We start from the raw sequence: 22758 nt of genomic DNA on the forward strand, positions 1-22758 counted from the left end.
ACAATTTTTATGGCCAGTAGTGTGTTGCTAACACTATGCATTAACATAAGCCATCTATGTAGAACACTGAGTGCTTCCTTGGCTAGGTTGCCAGCACATTACACTACATTTACTCTGGTATTCGTAATCCTTAACTATTATTTGACTGATGCGTGCTGTTGGTCAGTGCATTTACGTATGTCATGTCTTACCCATAATTCTAGGTGTCTAATTTACTGTTACATCTCGTCGTCATCCTTATCCTCTTCAGTCTCACTGTGGGTGTCGCAGTCCACCCTCTGGAAATTGTTGTTGCGTTTCATTTAGGCATGTGTCTTGTGTCGTGTTTACGGGTACGCTTCATGTCTTATTTTTGAAATACTGTCTGTTAATGCTTACGTTTGTGGCCATTGTTCTTGCTCTTGAGCCGGCCGTTGTAGCCGAGCGGTTCTAGGCGCTTCAGTCCGGAACCGCGCTGCTGCTACGGTCGCGGGTTGGAATTCTGCCTCGGGCATGGATGTGTGTGATGTCCTTAGGTTAGTTAGGTTTAAGTAGTTCTAAGTTCGAGGGGACTGATGATCTAAGAAGTCCCATAGTGCTGAGAGCCATTTGAACCATTTTGAACGAAGTGCAAGTGTTCCTCGTTTTCCTTGATACTGGGTTACCTCTTGTGTTGTTGATTGCATCCCTAATTCTTCCCTGTTACTTCGTTTCTAATTTTTATTCCCTAGTACAGTCTTTCACATCTCTTCTAGTTGCTTAAATCTACCTTAGCGTCCAACTTCCTGCCACATATAATAAAGTGGGAACTACCATGACTATATAGAAGTTCGGTTGTCTCTCTCCTTGCATTATCCTTCAGTGTTCTCCTTATTGTGTTCCAAATATACGGGTAAGTATTAGTTCTTTCCTATATTTCCACATCTTGCTCAAAAGTCACATTTCACGTACTTGAAATGGGCTACCTGTTCTATTGGTTCATTATTGAGGACTATTTTCGTTCGTACTGGAAGACTACCTAAAAAGGGCACTGTTTTTATTTATAGGTAACCAGATTGTAGCATAAGTTAACGTAGAGCCATTTGATTATCCGCAAATAAAATCGTGTTAATGTATTTATTCCTCCCAATATTTATACCTTATGGTGTTTGATCTCTCTTTGCATATTTGATCATGGCATCTATATAATAGTGACGTTAGTGACAAGCTACACCCTCGTTTCGCTCCTTAATTTGTTTGTAATTCAGGTGTTACTCCTTTCCCCGTGCCAGTTCTAATTCTGGCGTTCATATATATGTTTAGGGATTCCTCTTTTTTTTTCATTATTGCTCATAGCTTGTATGGTGAATTGTGCGAAATGCTTTCTCGTGATGCTAAAGAGCCCTTCCGTGGCGTAATGGTTCATGCGCCGGCTGTTAGCTGCTTGTTACCGCCATAATAAAACTTCTATCCCCTCGCTCTACTCAGTGCTCGGACGAGCGAGCAGACTCGTCTGGGACAGCAACTACTTTCGCGCTGCAACCCTCTATAAAGCCGTCCACACACAAGATGTGTTTCTTATAGTGAAGCACGCCAGAATAAGTTCACGATTTGGTTGGTGCACGCTTAGAAACGAGCTGGTGCATCACACGGCACGTGCTCGTTATCACGATTTGTGACTGCAGCGCCCACCAGTGGCAGTTGTCGGCTGCATCTGGCTCACAAATCAGAGTTTACGAAAATCGAGGACTGTAAAAATTCTACGCTAGCTCTGTAAAAACGTACATTTCCTCCCTTGTCCATATGTTAGACATGTTGTTCCGTCTGTAGTAGATAAACAACACCCAAAGAGATGTCATAAGACAAAAAGTAAAGTTCTACCTCAAGTCAGTAATGATATCAGGTTATAAAAGTTTAAAGACGCGAAGGCGAATAAAATATATTTGATTAAAGCGGGATATGAATAAATTAGACTTCGTAGATACACACTTCTATCCGTTACAATATGCTGAATTTGTGTAACACATAATTGTATTTTTTGTATTATCATGTCTTGTAGGCTTTAATCGTCGGTATATTATTTAGACATTTAATTGTAACAAAACATTTCAAGAATAACGCCTTTCTGAAAAATACATTGTTCTGTGGACTTGAAATGGCGTACTTCCACAATATAAAAGTTATAAAACGAATACAGCAAATGCCAAAATTATTTAACCACTGTCATTTGAATGCAGCAGATATCAATAACGAGTTTTCGAGGGAACATTAATGTACCGGTGCTCTGAAGCAGCATATTTTCGGAGTATGTAAGTTAAAACACAAAAAAGTCGCAAGATTGGGATTCAACTGAAAACGACGAAATCCAATATGGCTTCTCAGAAGTTCTGCTTATCTTGTCGACCAGACCATAGTCCACCAACAGTCTGTCGACTTATGTGAGGGTGGCTTAAAGCCGTCGGCACACAGACCGTGCTGTCGAACGTTAACGCCGAGCGTGCTGCTGAACGCTCAGGAACGATGCGACTTGTGCATACGGTACGTGGGCCCCAACGTGGTATACGCGATCGCAACGCACTCCAGCGGCAGTTGAGGGATGTTTCTAGTAGTTCGTAAATCACACTGTTTATTTAACGGGCGTGCGTAAAATTCCCACGTTAGCTCTATTAAAACGCACATTTCCTCCATTGTCCACAAAAAGGAAAGTACCATGTCCAATCAATAAGGACACAGGCTTATAAAAGTTCCGTTACAAACAGCTCGGTACAAATTTGGAATACTACTCTGCATACGATAAACATCATTCCCACATTTTAGTAAAACCCCAAGGTCAGGCTTACTTGATCACTGTTCCTACCCAGAAACAGAATCTTGTCAACATGTGAATTACGAAGCGTTAAAGAAAAAGGAGCAAAATAACGTTATACAAGTAGCGCAAGCTGTCCTGTAGATTAGGCCAATCGAACAGTCACCCCTCAAAAAAAAAGGTGAACTTATATTTACATAATATCAAATATTTATAGCATATACTTATATTAAACTAATAATAAAGTATCAGAACCTAATAAACGCGAATATTAGGAAAAAAATTTGGAAGTGTTACGACGCGAACCACCGCCCCAACAAAAAGTTCTTTTTGGACAGAGACGCTACCCATTACGCTAAACCCCAAACATAATGTCTGATTAATCATATTGTCTTACCGCTTGCTAAAACCGTTAATCGTAGATAATTATGTTACTAATTGAAATTTAATTATAACAAATTGTACCAAGAACAATGCGTTTTTGGTGGATCTTCAGCGAGTCGCTGCCTTCAAATAGCTTACTCTCGTAATACGCAGGTTACAATAATTCTTTTGTCACGAATATGATGTTTCTCATAATTTTATTGGAACGAATCGCACAACTAACAACGGGTTTTCCAGTGATTCTCAATTTGCTGGTGCTCAGAAACGGCATATATACACATAGGCTTGAACGCCAATATGGCGCCTCTTAACTCTGCACTGAAGGGAGACGGCGTGCGTGGGACGTAGGAGGCGCTGTGCCATCTCATTAGTCAACGCTCAGACGCACGCTCAGAATATCTGACATGCCAGATGTTGCTCTGCACGTTCGGACCAAAGACTCCCGAACGTGCTATTCCACGCTATGACGTCAGAAACTCGGCACGCTCAACGTTCGGATGCACGGTCCGTGTGCCGCCGGCTTAAGAGTGTGCAAAGGAACAACTCTCGCAACCGGCGAACTGTCGGTAGTGGTGTAAGATTACACACAGCTGACAGTTCCAGTTGTGGCCTATTAGTTTAAAAAGCAGCAGTTGTAGAATCTAGTTGATGTATGAATGAATAAAATAAGGGAACCTTGTGTTGCAGAGTACCTGGTGCACGCGCCGTGCATGCGCGAGGTGAACCTGCGGAACGAGGACTGCGCCGCGGACTACCAGGAGGCGATCCGTCAGAACGTGCCCAGCGCCGAGCCGCGGTCCCAGCAGGAGTCTGACGCCAAGCTGCAGCAAGTCTGCTGGTCAGTACCTACCCATCAGAATGGACCACCTAGTCGCATGCGTAGTCCTCAGTATGACAGAAACTGAAATGCGATGTCGGTGTTGCAGCTCGTTCCAGCAGTACCTAACTTGCTCCACGACGGCGGCGCTCAGCGGTTGCGGCGTAGCCACTGCCAACTTCACCAAGCACTTCCTCGACCGCATGGCCAGGCCGCTTGTCGAGGTACTTAACTCCTCACTTTGCTACTTTAAGCCCTTCGTGCCTTACCAAGTCCAACTGCGTCGATACTACTGTCTATAAGGCATTGTGTTCTATACACACATACTAAATTAGTGTGTTGAAGGGAAGTCAGAACTGGGTCGGATGGGTATGATGAGGATGGGTATGATGAGGATGGGTATGATGAGGATGGGTATGATGAGGATGGGTATGATGAGGATGGGTATGATGAGGATGGGTATGATGAGGATGGGTATGATGAGGATGGGTATGATGAGGATGGGTATGATGAGGATGGGTATGATGAGGATGGGTATGATGAGGATGGGTATGATGAGGATGGGTATGATGAGGATGGGTATGATGAGGATGGGTATGATGAGGATGGGTATGATGAGGATGGGTATGATGAGGATGGGTATGATGAGGATGGGTATGATGAGGATGGGTATGATGAGGATGGGTATGATGAGGATGGGTATGATGAGGATGGGTATGATGAGGATGGGTATGATGAGGATGGGTATGATGAGGATGGGTATGATGAGGATGGGTATGATGAGGATGGGTATGATGAGGATGGGTATGATGAGGATGGGTATGATGAGGATGGGTATGATGAGGATGGGTATGATGAGGATGGGTATGATGAGGATGGGTATGATGAGGATGGGTATGATGAGGATGGGTATGATGAGGATGGGTATGATGAGGATGGGTATGATGAGGATGGGTATGATGAGGATGGGTATGATGAGGATGACCTCCCAAAAATAAGCAGAGCCAGTTTACTAACCAACAATGTAATCAAAGTATGATTATACACTCAACAGCCAAAAAACTGGTACACCTGCCTAATATAGTGCAGGCCCCACGAGAGTATGCAGAAATGCCGCAACACGACGTGGCATGGACTCGAATAATGTCTGAAGTAGTGCTGGAGGAACTTGACACCATGAATCCTGCAGGGCTGTCCATAAATCCGTAAGAGTGCGAGGGAATGGAGATCTCTTCTGAACATCACGTTGCAAGGCATCCCAGATATGCTCAAATGTTCATGTCTGGGGAGTTCGGTGTCCAGCGGAAGTGTTTAAACTTAGAAGTGTGTTCCTGGAGCCACTCTGTAGCAATTATCGACGTGTGGAGTGTCGCGTTGTCCTGCTGGAATTGTCAGAGTCCGTCGGGATGCACAATGAACATGAATGAATGTAGGTGATCAGACAGGATACTTACGAACGTCTCACCTGTCATAGTCGTATCTAGACGTATCAGTAGTCCCATATCACTCCAACTGCACGCACCCCACAACATTACATAGCCTCCACCAGCATTAACAGTCCTCTGATGACACGCAGGGTCTATGGAATCATGAGGTTGTCTCTATACCCATACACGTCAATCTGCTAGATACCATTTGAAACAGGACTCGACCGATCAGGCAATATACTTCCAGTCAGCAACAGTCCAATATCGGAGTTGACGGGCCTAGGCGAGGCTTAAGCTCTGTTGTGCAGTCATCAAGGGTACACGAGTGGGCCTTCCGCTCCGAAAGCCCATATCGATGATGTGTCATAGAATCGTTCACACGACGACACTTGTTGGTGGCCCTGCATTGAAATCTGCAGCAATTTTCGGAAGGGTTGCACATCTGTCACGTTAAAAGATTCTCTTCAGTCATCGTTGGTCCCGTTCTTGCAGGATATTTTTCCGGCAACAGCAGTGTCAGAGATTAACGGTACACTCGTGAAATGGTCGTACTGGAAAATCCCCACTTAATCGCTGCCTCGGAGATGCTGTGTCCCATCGCTCGTGCACGGACTATAACAGTACATTCAAATTCTCTTAGATCTTGATACCCAGCCGTTGTAGCAGCAGTAACCTATCTAACAACTGCGCCAGATACAGGCGTTGCCGACCGCAGCGCTGTATTCAGCCTGTTTACATCTCTCTATATTTGAATACGCATGCTTATAACAGTTTCTTTGGCGCTTCAGTGTATTGGAATATATTAAGATCTTCATGTACCCTCTCTTGATTTAAAAAAATTGATTCCGTCATAAGATACACTACTCAGTGTCCTAGAATAATTTGGAGCTATCAGTAAAACATTGGCAGTCATTAAGCAAACTTGGACTAATACCATTTTCAAAGTTGAAATTTAAGATGCAATATCAAAACCTTTTTAAAATGAAACAGGCGTGAGGCGTGGGGATAGTCTGTGTTTATTATTCAACTGCGTTTTGAAGAAAGTACTAGAATTCATGAAAAGAACAGAAGAGGATGGAATAAAGGGAAACTTGGGGGGAGTTACTGCTTAGCTTCTGCTCATGATTTAGCAGTCTTAGCGGAAAACCTGCAAGGCGAAACAGAACAGATAAACATCCTGCAAGAAGTAACGGAAAATACTGAGCTACAAATTTCGTTTACAGAAGACACTAAAGATTATCAACGTTACACGTGCACGAAAATATATGGAATCAAAATATGAAAAAATAAAATCAGTTTCAGAATTTAAAACTTAGGGCGAAATAAACCAGCCAAATGCTTCAGACAAAGCAGCTGAGCCAGAGAAAATGTAATTTCGTGTTAACAGAAAACTGAGGCATTACAATGTGGTGATTAAAAACTGACATCTTTATGCCTCTGAATGCCTAGTCACAAACACAGCCGAACAGTTAAATGATTCGGAGCCGAAAGAACGAAGAATAATTCCATAAGTTTTGGATCGGAAGTACGAAAATAGGATTTCGAAATTGAGAAGTAACTAAGGTGGTGTAGGGGAAAATCTGAAAATATGATAGATACAATAAGAACGCGGTGGATTACATTTTATGGCCACTTCAATAGAATAGATAACAACAGAATGACAAAAAATATTCAGTTGATTTGACAAAAGTTAAAAAAACCAAAATTTCGTGGTTTGTTGAAGTTAGAAGCAGCAGGAAAAGATAGAAAACATTTAGGGAACAATTACAAAAAGTGTTTCCTGATGAAAACACAAAAGTAGAGGGACATGGCCAGAAGGAAAAAGAGAACGGAGGGTAACAGTGATGTACTGAGAATCCAACAAAAATCGTAAATTAGCAGATAAGTGCCCTAAATTCAATAATAATAATAATAATAATAATAATAATAATAATAATAATAATAGCAAATTACTGGCTAAAGAAGTTCACCTCAACACATTCACATCTAACTAAATTATTTAACAGTTACATTGCAGACCCATACACATTCCCTGATACACTTGCACATGGAATAACCTATCTGAAACCTAAAGATCAAGCAGACACAGCAAACCCAGCTAAATATCGCCCCATAACATGCCTACCAACAATATACAAAATATTAACTTCAGTCATCACACAGAAATTAATGACACATACAACACAGAACAAAATTATAAATGAAGAACAAAAAGGCTGCTGCAAAGGAGCACGAGGATGTAAAGAGCAACTGATAATAGATACAGAGGTGACATATCAAGCGAAAACTAAACAAAGGTCCCTACACTACGCATACATTGATTACCAAAAAGCCTTTGATAGTGTACCCCACTCATGGTTACTACAGATTTTGGAAATATACAAAGTAGATCCTAAATTGATACAGTTTCTAAACACAGTAATGAAAAACTGGAAAACCACACTTAATATCCAAACAAATTCTGATATCACATCACAGCCAATACAGATTAAGCGTGGAATATACCAAGGAGACTCATTAAGTCCTTTCTGGTTCTGTCTTGCTCTGAACCCACTATCCAACATGCTAAATAATACAAATTATGGATACAATATTACTGGAACATACCCACACAAAATCACACATTTGCTATACGTGGATGATCTAAAACTACTGGCAGCAACAAATCAACAACTCAACCAATTACTAAAGATAACAGAAGTATTCAGCAATGATATAAATATGGCTTTTGGAACAGACAAATGTAAGAAAAATAGCATAGTCAAGGGCAAACACACTAAACAAGAAGATTACATATTGGATAACCACAGCGACTGCATAGAAGCGATGGAAAAAACAGATGCCTATAAATATCTAGGATACAGACAAAAAATAGGAATAGATAATACAAATATTAAAGAAGAACTAAAAGAAAAATATAGACAAAGACTAACAAAAATACTGAAAACAGAATTGACAGCAAGAAACAAGACAAAAGCTATAAATACTTATGCTATACCAGTATTGACCTACTCATTTGGAGTAGTGAAATGGAGTGACACAGACCTAGAAGCACTCAATACACTTACACGATCACAATGCCACAAATATAGGATACATCACATACATTCAGCAACAGAAAGATTCACATTAAGCAGAAAGGAAGGTGGGAGGGGATTTATAGATATAAAAAACCTACATTATGGACAGGTAGACAATTTAAGAAAATTCTTTCTAGAACGAGCAGAAACTAGCAAAATACACAAAGCAATCACTCATATAAATACATCAGCTACACCATTGCAATTTCATAACCACTTCTACAACCCTTTAGATCACATAACATAAACAGATACAAAGAAAGTAAATTGGAAAAAGAAAACACTACACGGCAAGCACCCGCATCATCTAACACAGCCACACATAGATCAAGACACATCCAACACATGGCTAAGAAACAGTGAGACGGAAGGATTCATGATTGCAATACAGGATCAAACAATAAACACCAGATATTACAGCAAGCATATTATTAAAGATCCCAATACCACAACTGATAAATGCAGACTTTGCAAACAACAAATAGAAACAGTAGATCACATCACAAGCGGATGTACAATACTAGCAAATACAGAATACCCCAGAAGACATGACAATGTAGCAAAAATAATACATCAACAACTTGCCATAAAACATAAACTAATAAAACAACACGTTCCCACATACAAGTATGCACCACAAAATGTACTGGAGAATGATGAATACAAATTATACTGGAACAGAACCATTATAACAGATAAAACACCACCACATAACAAACCTGACATCATACTCACCAATAAAAAGAAGAAATTAACACAACTAATTCAAATATCCATACCCAACACAACAAATATACAGAAGAAAACAGGAGAAAAAATTGAAAAATACATCCAACTGGCTGAGGAAGTCAAGGACATGTGGCATCAGGATAAAGTCGACATTATCCCAATTATACTATCAACTACAGGAGTCATACCTCACAATATTCACCAGTACATCAATGCAATACAGCTACATCCAAACATATATATACAACTACAAAAATCTGTAATTATTGATACATGTTCAATTACCCGAAAGTTCCTAAATGCAATATAACATATACCATACAGTTACAAGGAAGTCACGCTTGACCGAGGTCCGCGTCACGTTCCATTTTTAACCAGACTTAAGTCTGAGAAAAAAAAGTCAATAATAATAATAATAATAATAATAATAATAATAATAATAATAATAAACCCCGTGGAGGCCCGGGAAAAGAATAGGCCTCCGGTATGTTCTGCCAGTCGTAAAAGGCGACGAAAAGAACAAACCACTAATAGGGCTAACCCCCCTTTTAGTGTGATTACTTGGTTCAGGACAGAACTAAAGAAGCCTCGGACAAGCGCCGTCATGGTCGGGGACGACGCTTGAACCCTATGCCCGCCCACAATGGTAACGACACTGCTAGCCAACTGGAAAATGATTTAAATCCAAATAGAGGTGTTTTGCAGGATATGCTTCCTGCAACCACCCTAGAAGGAAAACAAAGACAGAGGATGAGATGGTCAGCTGAAGTTAATAGACACCTCATGTTGTGTTATTACCAAGCAACAAACCTAGGAACCAACACAAATGGATACAGATCACAAGTATACACAACATTTATTACCAGATACCCGGAATTAAAATTTTTAACAGAACGACGACTAGCTGTTCAGATCCGTGTAGTAATAAAAAATAACTGGATACCCCAGTCAGAATTAGAAAACATCAAACAGCAAGTACAACAAATACTGGAACAAAATAATGTGCAATCAGAAGAAGAAGAAAATACAGTAATGGACTCAAACATCCCAGAGCAAACAAAAAAAGAACAACACGCATCAATTAAACAATCAGAGGAAAACAAAATCTTAAGACAGCCACCAGAACAAGCACAAATAGAACATGAAGTGACACACATGTTAGATATAGAAGAAAAATTTCAGCTGACATATATAGAATACAAATACACAAATACAGACATTAGACCATTCTTGCATAGACCACCAAATAAACCACAAGTCGAAACAACAATAACAACTATCAACACAATCATACACAACAAAATAAATGAAAATATAACTATGGAAGAGTTACAACTACTGGTTTATGTAGGAGCACTCACTACACTAAATATACACACTAGGCAGAGATCAGAACCAACCAACAACACAGAAGAAAACCACAAAACCAGCATGGCAACACAGGCTACAGACCAGAATAGAAAAACTGAGAAAAGACATCGGACAGCTAACACAATTTATAAGAAATAAAATATCAGACAAAAAACGAAAAAGGTTTGGTAAAATGTCACAAGAAGCAATAGAGCAACTAGATGAAAAGAAGCAGAAATTACAAGCATTGGCCAAACGACTTAGAAGATACAAAAAAAGTGAAAATAGAAGGAAACAAAACCAAACATTCAACACAAACCAAAAGAAATGTTACCAAACAATAGATAACACACACATAAAAATAGACAATCCACCAAACATAACAGACATGGAACACTTCTGGAGCAACATATGGTCAAACCCGGTACAACATAACAGGCATGCACGGTGGATACAAGCAGAAACAGACTCATACAAGATGATACCACAAATGCCTGAAGTGATAATTTTGCAACATGAAGTCACCCGAGCAATTAATTCTATGCACAATTGGAAAGCCCCTGGAAATGATAAAACAGCAAATTTCTGGCTAAAGTAGTTCACCTCAACACATTCACATCTAACTAAATTATTTTAACAGTTACATTGCATACCCACACACATTCCCTGATACACTTACACATGGAATAACCTATCTGAAACCTAAAGATCAAGCAGACACAGCAAACCCAGCTAAATATCGCCCCATAACATGCCTACCAACAATCTACAAAATATTAACTTCAGTCATTACACAGAAATTGACACATACAACACAGAACAAAATTATAAATGAAGAACAAAAAGGCTGCTGCAAAGGAGCACGAGGATGTAAAGAGCAACTGATAATAGATACAGAGGTGACATATCAAGCTAAAACTAAACAAAGGTCGCTACACTACGCATACATTGATTACCAAAAAGCTTTTGATAGTGTACCCCACTCATGGTTACTACAGATATTGGAAATATACAAAGTAGATCCTAAATTGATACAGTTCCTAAACATAGAAATGAAAAACTTGAAAACCACACTTAATATCCAAACAAATTCAGATATCACATCACAGCCAATACAGATTAAGCATGGAATATACCAAGGAGACTCATTAAGTCCTTCCTGGTTCTGTCTTGCTCTGAACCCACTATCCAACATTCTAAATAATACAAATTATGGATATAATATTACTGGAACATACCCACACAAAATCACACATTTGCTATACATGGATGATCTAAAACTACTGGCAGCAACCAATCAACAACTTAACCAATTACTAAAGATAACAGAAGTATTCAGCAATGATATAAATATGGCTTTTGGAACAGACAAATGTAAGAAAAATAGCATAGTCAAGGGAAAACACACTAAACAAGAAGATTACATATTGAATAACCACAGTGACTCCATAGAAGCGATGGAAAAAACAGATGCCTATAAATATCTAGGATACAGACAAAAAATAGGAATAGATAATACAAATATTAAAGAAGAACTAAGAGAAAAATATAACCAAAGACAAACAAAAATACTGAAAACAGAATTGACAACAAGAAACAACACAAAAGCTATAAATACTTATGCTATACCAATATTGACCTACTCATTTGGAGTAGTGAAATGGAGTAACACAGACCTAGAAGCACTCAATACACTTACACTTTCACAATGCCACAAATATAGAATACATCACATACATTCAGCAAAGAAAATTCTTTCTAGAACGAGCAGAAACTAGCAAAATACACAAAGCAATCACACATTTAAATACATCGGCTACACCACTGCAATTTCATAACCACTTCTACAACCCTTTAGATCACATAACATCAACTGATACAAAGGAAGTAAATGGGAAAAAGAAAACACTACATGGCAAGCACCCGTATGATCTAACACAGCCACACATCGATCAAGACGCATCCAACACATGGCTAAGAAAAGGCAATATAATACAGTAAGACGGAAGGATTCATGATTGCAATACAGGATCAAACAATAAACACCAGATATTACAGCAAGCATATTATTAAAGATCCCAATACCACAACAGATAAATGCAGACTTTGCAAACAACAAATAGAAACAGTAGATCACATCACAAGTGGATGTACAATACTAGCAAATACAGAATACCCCCGGAAGACATGACAATGTAGCAAAAATAATACATCAACAACTTGCCATAAAACATAAACTAATAAAACAACACGTTCCCACATACAAGTATGCACCACAAAATGTACTGGAGAATGATGAATACAAATTATACTGGAACAGAACCATTATAACAGATAAAACACCACCACATAACAAACCTGACATCATACTCACCAATAAAAAGAAGAAATTAACACAACTAATCGAAATATCCATACCCAATACAACAAATATACAGAAGAAAACAGGAGAAAAAATTGAAAAATACATCCAACTGGCTGAGGAAGTAAAGGACATGTGGCATCAGGATAAAGTTGACATTATACCGTTTATACTATCAACTACTGGAGTCATACCACACAATATCCACCAGTACATCAACGCAAAACAGCTACATCCAAACGTATATATAAAACTACAGAAATCCGTAATTATCGATACGTGTTCAATAAACCGAAAGTTCCTAAATACAATGTAACATATACCGTACAGTTAAAAGGAAGTCACGCTTGATGAACGTCCACGTCACTTTCCATTTTTAACCAGACCTGAGGTCTGAGAAAAATAGAAATAATAATAATTTCATTATTATTAAAATCATAGGCATTTGTGGCACATTAAATGTGGGTGCAAGCAAAGTTATTTAGGGGAAGGAGGAGTAAGAGACAGTTGTTAACATAGTGTGATTTCCTCCCCCTCCCCCTCCCCCTCCCCCACCTAACCTAACCTATGACCCGAAACCGATGGTAGCAGTACATATGTATAGACGAAACAGACTTGACCTGCTGCGCTTTACAATTGACAACGTTGTGCTAGCAAAGAGCAACTAAACGCGATGCTGACAAGGCTGGGGACAAATCCAAACTAAATGCGATCTGAAACTAAATATCGAAACATCGTGGCGGGTTGAAACTTTGTGCTTGGCTAGGACCCAATAACAGTACCTTGCCTCTAGTGGGCAACGCCTTTCTTTCAAGAGTGGTCGTCCCGTAAACGGTGCAGCAGAACCTCTATGTAGGACAGAAGTACTGGTAGAAATCAAGTATAGCTGTGAGTAGTGCCTGGGTAGATAAGTTAGTAAGAGCATTGCCTGCAAAGTCCAGGTTCTGGGCTCGAATCCTGGCATATTGTTTAATCTGCCAGGAATTTTCAACACTATCTTCATGCACAATTTCAGGGTTGCATTGTAGCCAGAAGAGACTATTCAAAATAATGAAATTGTTGCCAATCTCTTATGTGTATGAACATGCGATAATCACATTCAGGGTAATATCTGTAAAATATGTGGATAAAACTTCAGTCTTGTAAGACAGTTGCTTCAGTGTGTTCATTTCACATTACATACGAAAATTCCCAAAATTAGCTGTGAACATTTAAATCACTGGCCACCATTCTACATTATCTAGGATAAACTATTCTCTGTAAGCCATTAACGATAATTTATTTTGGACATAGTCACTTTTTGTTACGCTTTCCTCGAGAGTTTTGAGAGACTCGATAAAATAGTTTCTACGCGTCGTATTGGATCGAGTCTCTAAATAACTTTAACACATTGTACTACAATCTAACTTCCATAATCCATCACACATATACTATACAATATTTAAAAACACTGTGAAAATACTAAGTACAGATTCCACCGACGAGAAGGTTTGTTCGAACACCACAGTAGTTCACTGTGCATATTCCTATAAGGCTGTGGTATGTCCTTGGCATGTTCCAACCTTCGAATTGACTTGAAAGGGACTCTCACTCGTTGGGTCACAAAGTTCTCTAATTTTTTCTTTTTTTTGCGTTGTTGTAGTACGTAGTTAAAACAGATGCCCCTTCGGTATGGTGCGCTTATCGAGCGTTTCCGAAAATCTAGGTTCAAAATGTTGTTAGCAGTTTGAATACCGTACGAACCAACCACTTGTCGAGCAGCAACCGGGTAAGACGGAAGCGTGAAGGTCTGTCCATTCTGCCCTCGAATCCTGGCCTTTCTTTCCAGTAAACACTTCAAATTGCTACGAAGAATTATGATTATCCGGACAGGGACACACAATGGTGGTGGTGGTGGTGGTGGTGGTGGTGGTGGTGGTGATAACGCTAGGGAAAAATTATAAGCTAAAGCTAAAAAATATTTGAAGCTAAACTGGACTTCGAAACTTCCTTGCTACTTAAAACTGTGCAGGTGAAAATTGTAATAAATAAATAGTTACGGGACTCGCAGTACATGCAAAATTTTAGTCGGTCTGCTTATACTATTAATTTAATGCTGCTGCTTGATAGTTGCTCTCATATACACCGTTCAGTCACACTGCGATCACCTGTCAAAATCCTGAATAACAGCTTTCTGTTGCGGAACCTATGCGAAACGTTCAGGAAGGTACCTACAGGAATGTGGAGCCCTGCCGACTCCGCCATCTGAGCTAGGTTTCTCGGTTGAGAGTCCGACGCGAACAGCCCGATCGGGGTGGTCCCACATACTCTCGATTGGGTTTAAATCCGGAGTGTCTGGTTGGTAGGGGAGTACGGTAAACTCATTCTGGAGCTCTTCGAACCATACAGCTACACTGCGAGCTGCTTGAAACGTTGCATTGTCTTGCTGGTAGATGCCATCGTGCTGAGGAAAAACAAACTGCATATAGGGGTGAATGTAATCCCTAAGTTAGATGCTTACTTATGTTTATCCGTTGTGCGTTCCAGGAGAACGAAATCACCCAGAGAAAGCGACTAAAATATTTCCCAGACCATAATACTTCCTTCTCGGCCTGAACCCCTCACACGATCGCCACAGGGTGTTTGCTTTGAAGACGTACCACGCAGTAAATGCCAACGGCCATCTGTCCGATGGAGCATGAAACACGAGTCATCTGAAAAGGCCACTTGTCAGCAAACACTGAACGTCGAGTTGCGGTATTGGTATGCAAATTCCAGCCTTCGTTGCCAATGAACAAGTCAGCATGGGTGCGTGAACCAGGTGCCTGCTGTGGAGGCCCATGCACAGCAACATTCGTTGCATGGTTGTTAGGGAGACTGTTGGTAGCCCCTTGGTTCATCTGGACGGTCAATTGCTCAACAATTGCATGTCTATTCGCCTTACGCATCACCACAGCCATCGTTCACACTTAACATCTATGGCCCGTGGTGCACCGTAGTTACGTCATCGCCCGTTTTGGGTAGCACCATTTAACCATGCACGGTGTACTTCAACCACGTCGGCAGGCGAACAGTTTAAAAATTTAAGACATTCCGGAAGTACTTCCACTCTTGGCCCCTAAACCAATGATCATACCCTTGCATGTCAGGTAAATTGCTATGTTTCGGCGTTTCGGCATTAGGACGGAGACTGCACTATTTTCCGCTCCACCCCCCCCCCCTCTTCCCCCTCCCCCCAACGCGCTTTATGTACCCTCCACTGCTAATGCTGCCATCTGCCTTCTGAGTGGTTATTGCGCTTTGATGTCGAACGTAGGAGGTAGTCACATTAATGTAACTGGACCGTGTAGTTTCAAACACGCTTCTGAAACTTCAATCTTAATTTCTCAATAATGCTTGGGAACGCATCGTACTATAGATTTATCTTCATATAAGTATGTACGAGAGTCGTGTAAAAGATAAGAGGAGACTTGTTGGAGGTATACTTCCCTTTTTATAGTGGGACCTCAGTTCAATATGAAAGCCCAACCACTGTCAAAATAAAAAAAATGTCCTTGTAGCATGAATTTCATTACTGATAGACATTTTGGACAGTGCATAAGACGAAAGTCCATGTTGTTGTTGTTGTTGTTGTTGTTGTTGTCTTCAGTCCTGAGACTGGTTTGATGCAGCTCTCCATGCTAATGTATCCTGTGCAAGCTTCATCATCTCCTGATGCCTCAGAACATGTCCTACCAACCGATCCCTTCTTCTCGTCAAGTTGTGCCACAAACTACTCTTCTCCCCAATTCTATTCAGTACTTCCTCATTAGTTATGTGATCTACCCATCTAATCTTCAGCATTCTTCTGTAGCACCACGTTTCGAAACCTTCTATTCTCTTCTTGTCCAAACTATTTATCGTCCATGTTTCACTTCCTTCCATGCTACACTCCATACAAATACTTTCAGAAACGACTTCCTGACACTTAAATCTGTACTCGATGTTAACAAATTCTTCAGAAACGCTTTCCGTGCAACTGCCAGTCTACAGTTTATATCCTCTCTACTTCGATCATCATCAGTTATCTTGCTCCCCAAATAACAAAACTCCTTTACTACTTTAAATGTCTCATTTCCTAATCTGATTCCCTCAGCATCACCCGACTTAATTCGACTACATTCCATTATCCTCGTTTTGCTTTTATTGATGTTCATCTTATATCCTCCTTTCAAGACAATGTCCATTACGTTCAACTGCTCTTCCAAGTCCTCTGCTGTCTGACAGAACTACAATGTCATCGGCGAACCTTAAAGTTTTTATTTCTTCTCCGTGGATTTTAATACCTACTCCAAATTTTTCTTTTGTTTCCTTTACTGCTTGCTCAATATACAGATTGAATAACATTGGGGAGAGGCTACAACCCTGTCTCACGCCCTTCCCAACCAGTTTCCCTTTCATGCCCCTGAAGAAAAAAAATTCGTCGTTTAATGTGTGTTGAAGTGAAAAAGGACCGAACTTATGTTCGGTTGGCTTTATATGAGAGAGAGAGAGAGAAAATGAATGAATATGATGAACGTGTGCATGTTACAGGGCCACTGCGAGAAATTTGCCAAGGTATGCGGAGCAGACGGTGGGAGTGCGTCTGTGGGTCCAACGGCGCTGGTGGTGCTGTCCCTGGCGCTGGTGGCAGTGCTGCACCCAGCATTGGCTCTGCTGTACCGGACGTGAGCTGGTGGCGCCCACCTGGACCTGTAGCCTACCCAACAACCGTAGCTGTCCTAGCGGCTGTACGGGCTTCACACGCCCTTTTCTCAGTCCTTCTCCGTAGAGACTGAATTCATGTATGCGGCGAACTTTTAAATGGTCCCACTTCGGTTTCATACTGTCCGTCTTCGATGATTTTTATTTTCTTTTTGCAAAAATGTTTCCTATCGTTTTGGATTGCTCAAGACTAAGAGATTTATCGAATACTATGTGTGGCTATTTCTGCATAATCGATCGTCCTAAAATAACTTACACTCTTTCGTACCAAAGTACTCTTAGTGTTTAAAGACTCGTAGGTTAGGTATATCAGAAAAGTATTACATTTCACCTGCATCGTCCTTAACTGTGATAAATACTGGTGGTTCGACTGATCGTTGACTGAACTAATCTGTGAAGACAACAAAATACTCGATAGGCGTTTGCTGTAAGCTACAGGGAATGGTGTGTGTGTGTGTGTGTGTGTGTGTGTGTGTGTGTGTGTGTGTGTCACAGTGTTATCAGTTCGCTTGATGTACACTTTAAGTAGCTATCGTTCCTTGTCTGTTATGGTTAGACTGTTTTTTCTTCAAGGTAGCACTGTCATCCATTGCACGGTGTAGCTTCTGAAAGTGCACGCAACCACACTTGTAGATAGGAAAACTTGCTGCAATGGTGGCGGCTTTTAAATCGCATTACGGAATGCAGTAAAGGATTGTCACAAGCAATTCCTTTTCCTCACATTCAAGAAAAGATTTTATGTTTTAGAAAATCAATTTGTACATATGTGTTAAGTTATTGTTTTCAACTGTATAGTTGACGGCTAGTAATAAGTAGAGTGCACCTAATTACTGTTAGTGGTAAATACCTCTTTTTATTGTTAACTGTTGTTCTTGTGGATGTATTTACTGTCGTAGCGAAAATATATATAATTGGAAAGTATTAAAGAATATTGTACTGAAAATTTGTTTATTATACTTTCCTATGACTCCTTATTATCCTGTTAAATGTTACATCCTTATATCTTTTACTGACAATGTGGTTTGGTTGGTTTCGTGTGTTGCAGACCAAATCCCAGAATGTATTGGAAGAAAGTTTCTAAGGGTCTGCACAGTGTAACTTCCCAGCAACGTATCATGAATACATGGCCATTCACTTCTTATATTTAACTGTACAGCTGTTTGCGTGTGATTGAGTCCTGTGCACACCGTCAGTGATTGTACCATGGGTTCATGTATGATGGAGCACCATAATTTCAGTGTTTCACTTACTCTTGTCAGAAGCATGCTAAATATACACAATATATACATGATTACACAACAACCATAGTTCTGTGTACATAAATTACAAAAACTACAAAGGAGTTGACCAAATCTACATTCAGATAACACTTCTACAAAACAGAACCACACCTCGGACATTGTTACTGACAACCAATACCTCTTGTTCTATGCACGAGAACTGGCAGCATTGGCCGATATGGCTGGCTGTTCTTGGCCACACTTAAGCGATGACTTAGCCCTGCCTACACAAGTTCTCATTCGTGTAAGGAACTTCCCAGTCCTTGTTGTAGCGAGCCAGAAGGTGCCCACGTGGAACTGTTTATACCTGAGCACTACTGACCGTTACGGAGAATGCGCGGAAGGTTGTGCACGACTTGGATGCTTAGCACTTCTTCCGTGTCCTTAATTTTTTTTTCTTTGGGGAAAGTTAAAAGTGCAGTGTGAATTACTCTCATTGCAATAAGACGTAAGCTGACTGCCAAAATCGATTATTCATTTCAGGACGTGCAATAGAATTCTACCACTTGCGTCAGTGTTGGACAGTCATTGCTTCGAAGATATCAAGTATTTAACGAGGCTAAGGACACCTACTGAGAATTTATTTGAAAATGCCTTTAATAAAGTGTAATTTTGGACTATTCATGCTTCAAGATGTGGCTTATCATCGGAAGCCTTCTTTTAGTCAAGTTGTGCTATTAATTTGTTTTTTCCTCAGTTCATTTCAGTACCTCATTATTCGATCTACATACCTAATCTTCAGTAATCTTCTATAGCACCGCATTTCAAAAGTTTATATTCCCTTCTTGTGCGATTCTCTTATTGTCAACGTTTCACTTCCGTTCAAAGCTATACCAAAGACAAATACCTGCAGAAAATGCTTCCTAGCACTTAAATTGATATTAGATGTTAACAAATTTCTCTTTTTCAGAAGTGCATTTGTTACTATACCAGTGTGCATTTTATATTGTACACACTGTCCATTGTCAGCAATTTCACTGCCCAAATAGCAAAAATCGTCTACTACTTTCAGTGTGTCAGTTCCTAATATAGTCAGCTCAGCATTTTCTCATTTAATTCGACTACATTCCATCAGCTTTGTCGTAAGATGTTCACCTTGTGATCTCTTTATCAAGATGCTATCCAGTCCCTTATAATCGTACATTAGATTTCGTGTGTGCAGCGGCAGGAACCCTATTCCTTCAGCTGATACATATTTCTGCATTTTCCAAGTGAGCCTACAGACTGAAGCTGCGTCACTCACTCCGTGATTTTAATCCCGCGGACCATGTCGCTACGCATCCGACCACAATACAAAAGTACCAAAGACGTCGTTCGGTGTCAGAAAACTGTGCTTAAATTTAATCTGTAGCTATACTGTCGATCTATGATGGGAGTCCGGTGTACCATTAGGAACTGTACTGTTGCGACGTCATTGAGACTTTATTAAAAAACCGCCGGATTCCATGTTTTGTCTAGTCTATAACCGCTCTCTCATTTAAATAAATTCTTGGCCATACGAATTTCTAACGCTTCCATCATAACTGTCTGAAAAACACCTGGTCCGCGCTAGAATTTCGACATTGTCATGTAGCATAGTGTGACTGGTGTCGATGTAGTGCCTGTATATTGGGTTGTAAGAATCAGGCGTACCTCTAGTGTAGAAAAAGTTACCTCCCACGGAAAAGCTGCTGTTTTTGGTGGAAGGCGAAGAAAACACATTTGTACTTGGTGAGGGTCCTACCTATTTCTGACGACAGGCTTCCCACATACGGCAGGAAAACCATGGAGTTAAGTCTGTCTCGGTCATCTCCCTCATTCTGTAAGTAAACCCTAGGTTTTTCCCACTGTGCCTTTACGTATGTTTCAGAGAGCGTCTATCTCCTTCAAAAAACCTCATTTAAGTGTAGAATCTCATCCTGCGGACTGCTCTCATCAGCAAAACTACACGCGCTGTGAACTGAAGTTCTCAGAACACCCATCGTCTGGGAAGGCCAGTGGCAACTATTTACATGTAAATGCAAGTCTGTATGGTTCGGCTTCGAACAAACATGATGTCCCAAGACGCTATCATCTTTGTGACACACCAAAACATCCAAAAATGGCATCACTCGTTTTCAGGCTCTGTTGTAAGCGGAACATTTCCATGGACGGAATTTAGTTGGTTTAAAAATTCCTGTACTTTATCCTCACGGTGGTGCGACACTACAAATGTCAAATTTTTTTTCAATATAATGTGGGTTTTAAAGTAGCAGATTACAGCTCCTTATCCTCGAAGTTCTCCATAAACAAACTGGCCATAAGCGACTACCACTGGAGACACCATCTGTATGATAAAGAAATTGGTTATTTAATGAAACTCGTCACAACATATTTGAACATCTTTATGGACTCCACAAGTCTGTAAAATGTTCCTATGCAACATCGTTATTATGATTTTATATTTTTAGGGGGTGATCCATAAGGCAGATCTTTGTCTTGTTCAAACGTGTTTAGACGACTTGTTTCTATTGACTACTGATATTTTTACTTATGGAGTACTCTAGGAAAATAAGCTAAGAGACCGATAGTTTGAAATGCACAGTATATTGGAGATAGGTTGACGAAACATTTGTAGTGCCGGCCCATGGTGAAAATAAACTAAATTTTTTTAGTAACTTAAATTTTGGGACCAAAATATCTTAAATACACATGATGTTGCAACTGAGAGGGACACAGAAATAATAAATGTTAGATACCAATAAAATGAAACAAAACCAAATTAATGAAAAGATGTACAAGATGTGTCTAAGAGTCGTCAGGCGCTTTTCCTCTGGTATTTCGGCACCTATCTGCAATTTCATTTCTGCGATGTGTAGCTGGAGCCACCCCAAGTAAATATTGCTCATGACATCTCATGTTACTCCCAGCCACGACGGAAATAGTTGGTTTATTTCCTGTTACAAACAAAATCATTTTTAAAACTGAATTTTTCTGGCTTATTCGATAGAGCGGTCCCAGATTGCTCTAGTGCGGTATTTGCTTTATCCGTATGTATTAACAGGGGCATTAACACATGAATAATAAACCAGTACTGCCGTAGCGACAGCACCGTCCTGGCCCACACTTAACAGCTGCCACCATGCAGTAGCAGCGCTACTGAGTCGCTGCTGGAGTACTGGTTTATTCTTGGTGTTTCACTGTCTCTGTTAATGCACATTGATAAAACAAATGTCGCACTGGAGCAGTCTGTGACAGCTCTATCGAATGGGCATGTAAAATTGCACTTTAAAAATAATTTAGTTTGTAGTGGGAAACTAACCATAGATTTCTGTCGACACTGGGAGTAGCATGAGAGACATGTGCAGTATTTGTTTGAGATGACTAACTTGGTGTTGCAAAGAATGGCGTTGCAAAGAATGGCGTTGCAAAGATCTGCCGAAATAACAGAGAAAAAGAGCCTGACTACTCTCAGGAGAGAGACCTTGTATATTCTAAGGTGGCAGGGGGAGCACGAATTATGTTCAAACACACAAACGTTGACTGTTGAACGGTGTGAATACGCTTTGCTCTGACATCGGAGAGAGCCAATGAGGCGAAATGTAAGTTAAAAACGTGTCAAACATTTGAATTATAAATCTGAGTACAAACAATAGAGATAATACACCGGAATTAACTGCTATGAGCAGTAGTTAATCAGCAAAACGATGATAAAAAATAGAAACCAATAACAATCGGTTACGGGAACAGTAGGTGCCCTATGTGGGAAGTATGTGCAATTACGAAACAAACCATAGGAACACGTTCGCAGCTAAGATGATTGGCGCCATCGGTTGTCGTGCAGAGAGCGTGAATGGTATCGAAGTGGTACATCCGCGGTAAGCA

At 40.2% G+C, this 22758-nt stretch overlaps 1 protein-coding gene across 1 annotated transcript in view; it reads left to right on the forward strand.

Annotated features, from left to right (window-relative positions):
- Window positions 1-18578, forward strand: part of LOC126184707 (uncharacterized) — a 187440-nt gene extending 168862 nt beyond the window's left edge. The window contains exons 4-6 of the mRNA XM_049927226.1: window positions 3836-3986; window positions 4075-4189; window positions 17465-18578. Of these exons, the coding sequence (XP_049783183.1) occupies window positions 3836-3986; window positions 4075-4189; window positions 17465-17602 (404 nt within the window). The 3' untranslated portion in view covers window positions 17603-18578. The remainder of the gene's footprint in view (window positions 1-3835; window positions 3987-4074; window positions 4190-17464) is intronic.
- The last annotated feature ends 4180 nt before the right edge of the window (window positions 18579-22758 follow it).

This window comes from Schistocerca cancellata, chromosome 4 (genome assembly GCF_023864275.1).
Source record: "Schistocerca cancellata isolate TAMUIC-IGC-003103 chromosome 4, iqSchCanc2.1, whole genome shotgun sequence".
Taxonomy (NCBI): domain Eukaryota; kingdom Metazoa; phylum Arthropoda; class Insecta; order Orthoptera; family Acrididae; genus Schistocerca; species Schistocerca cancellata.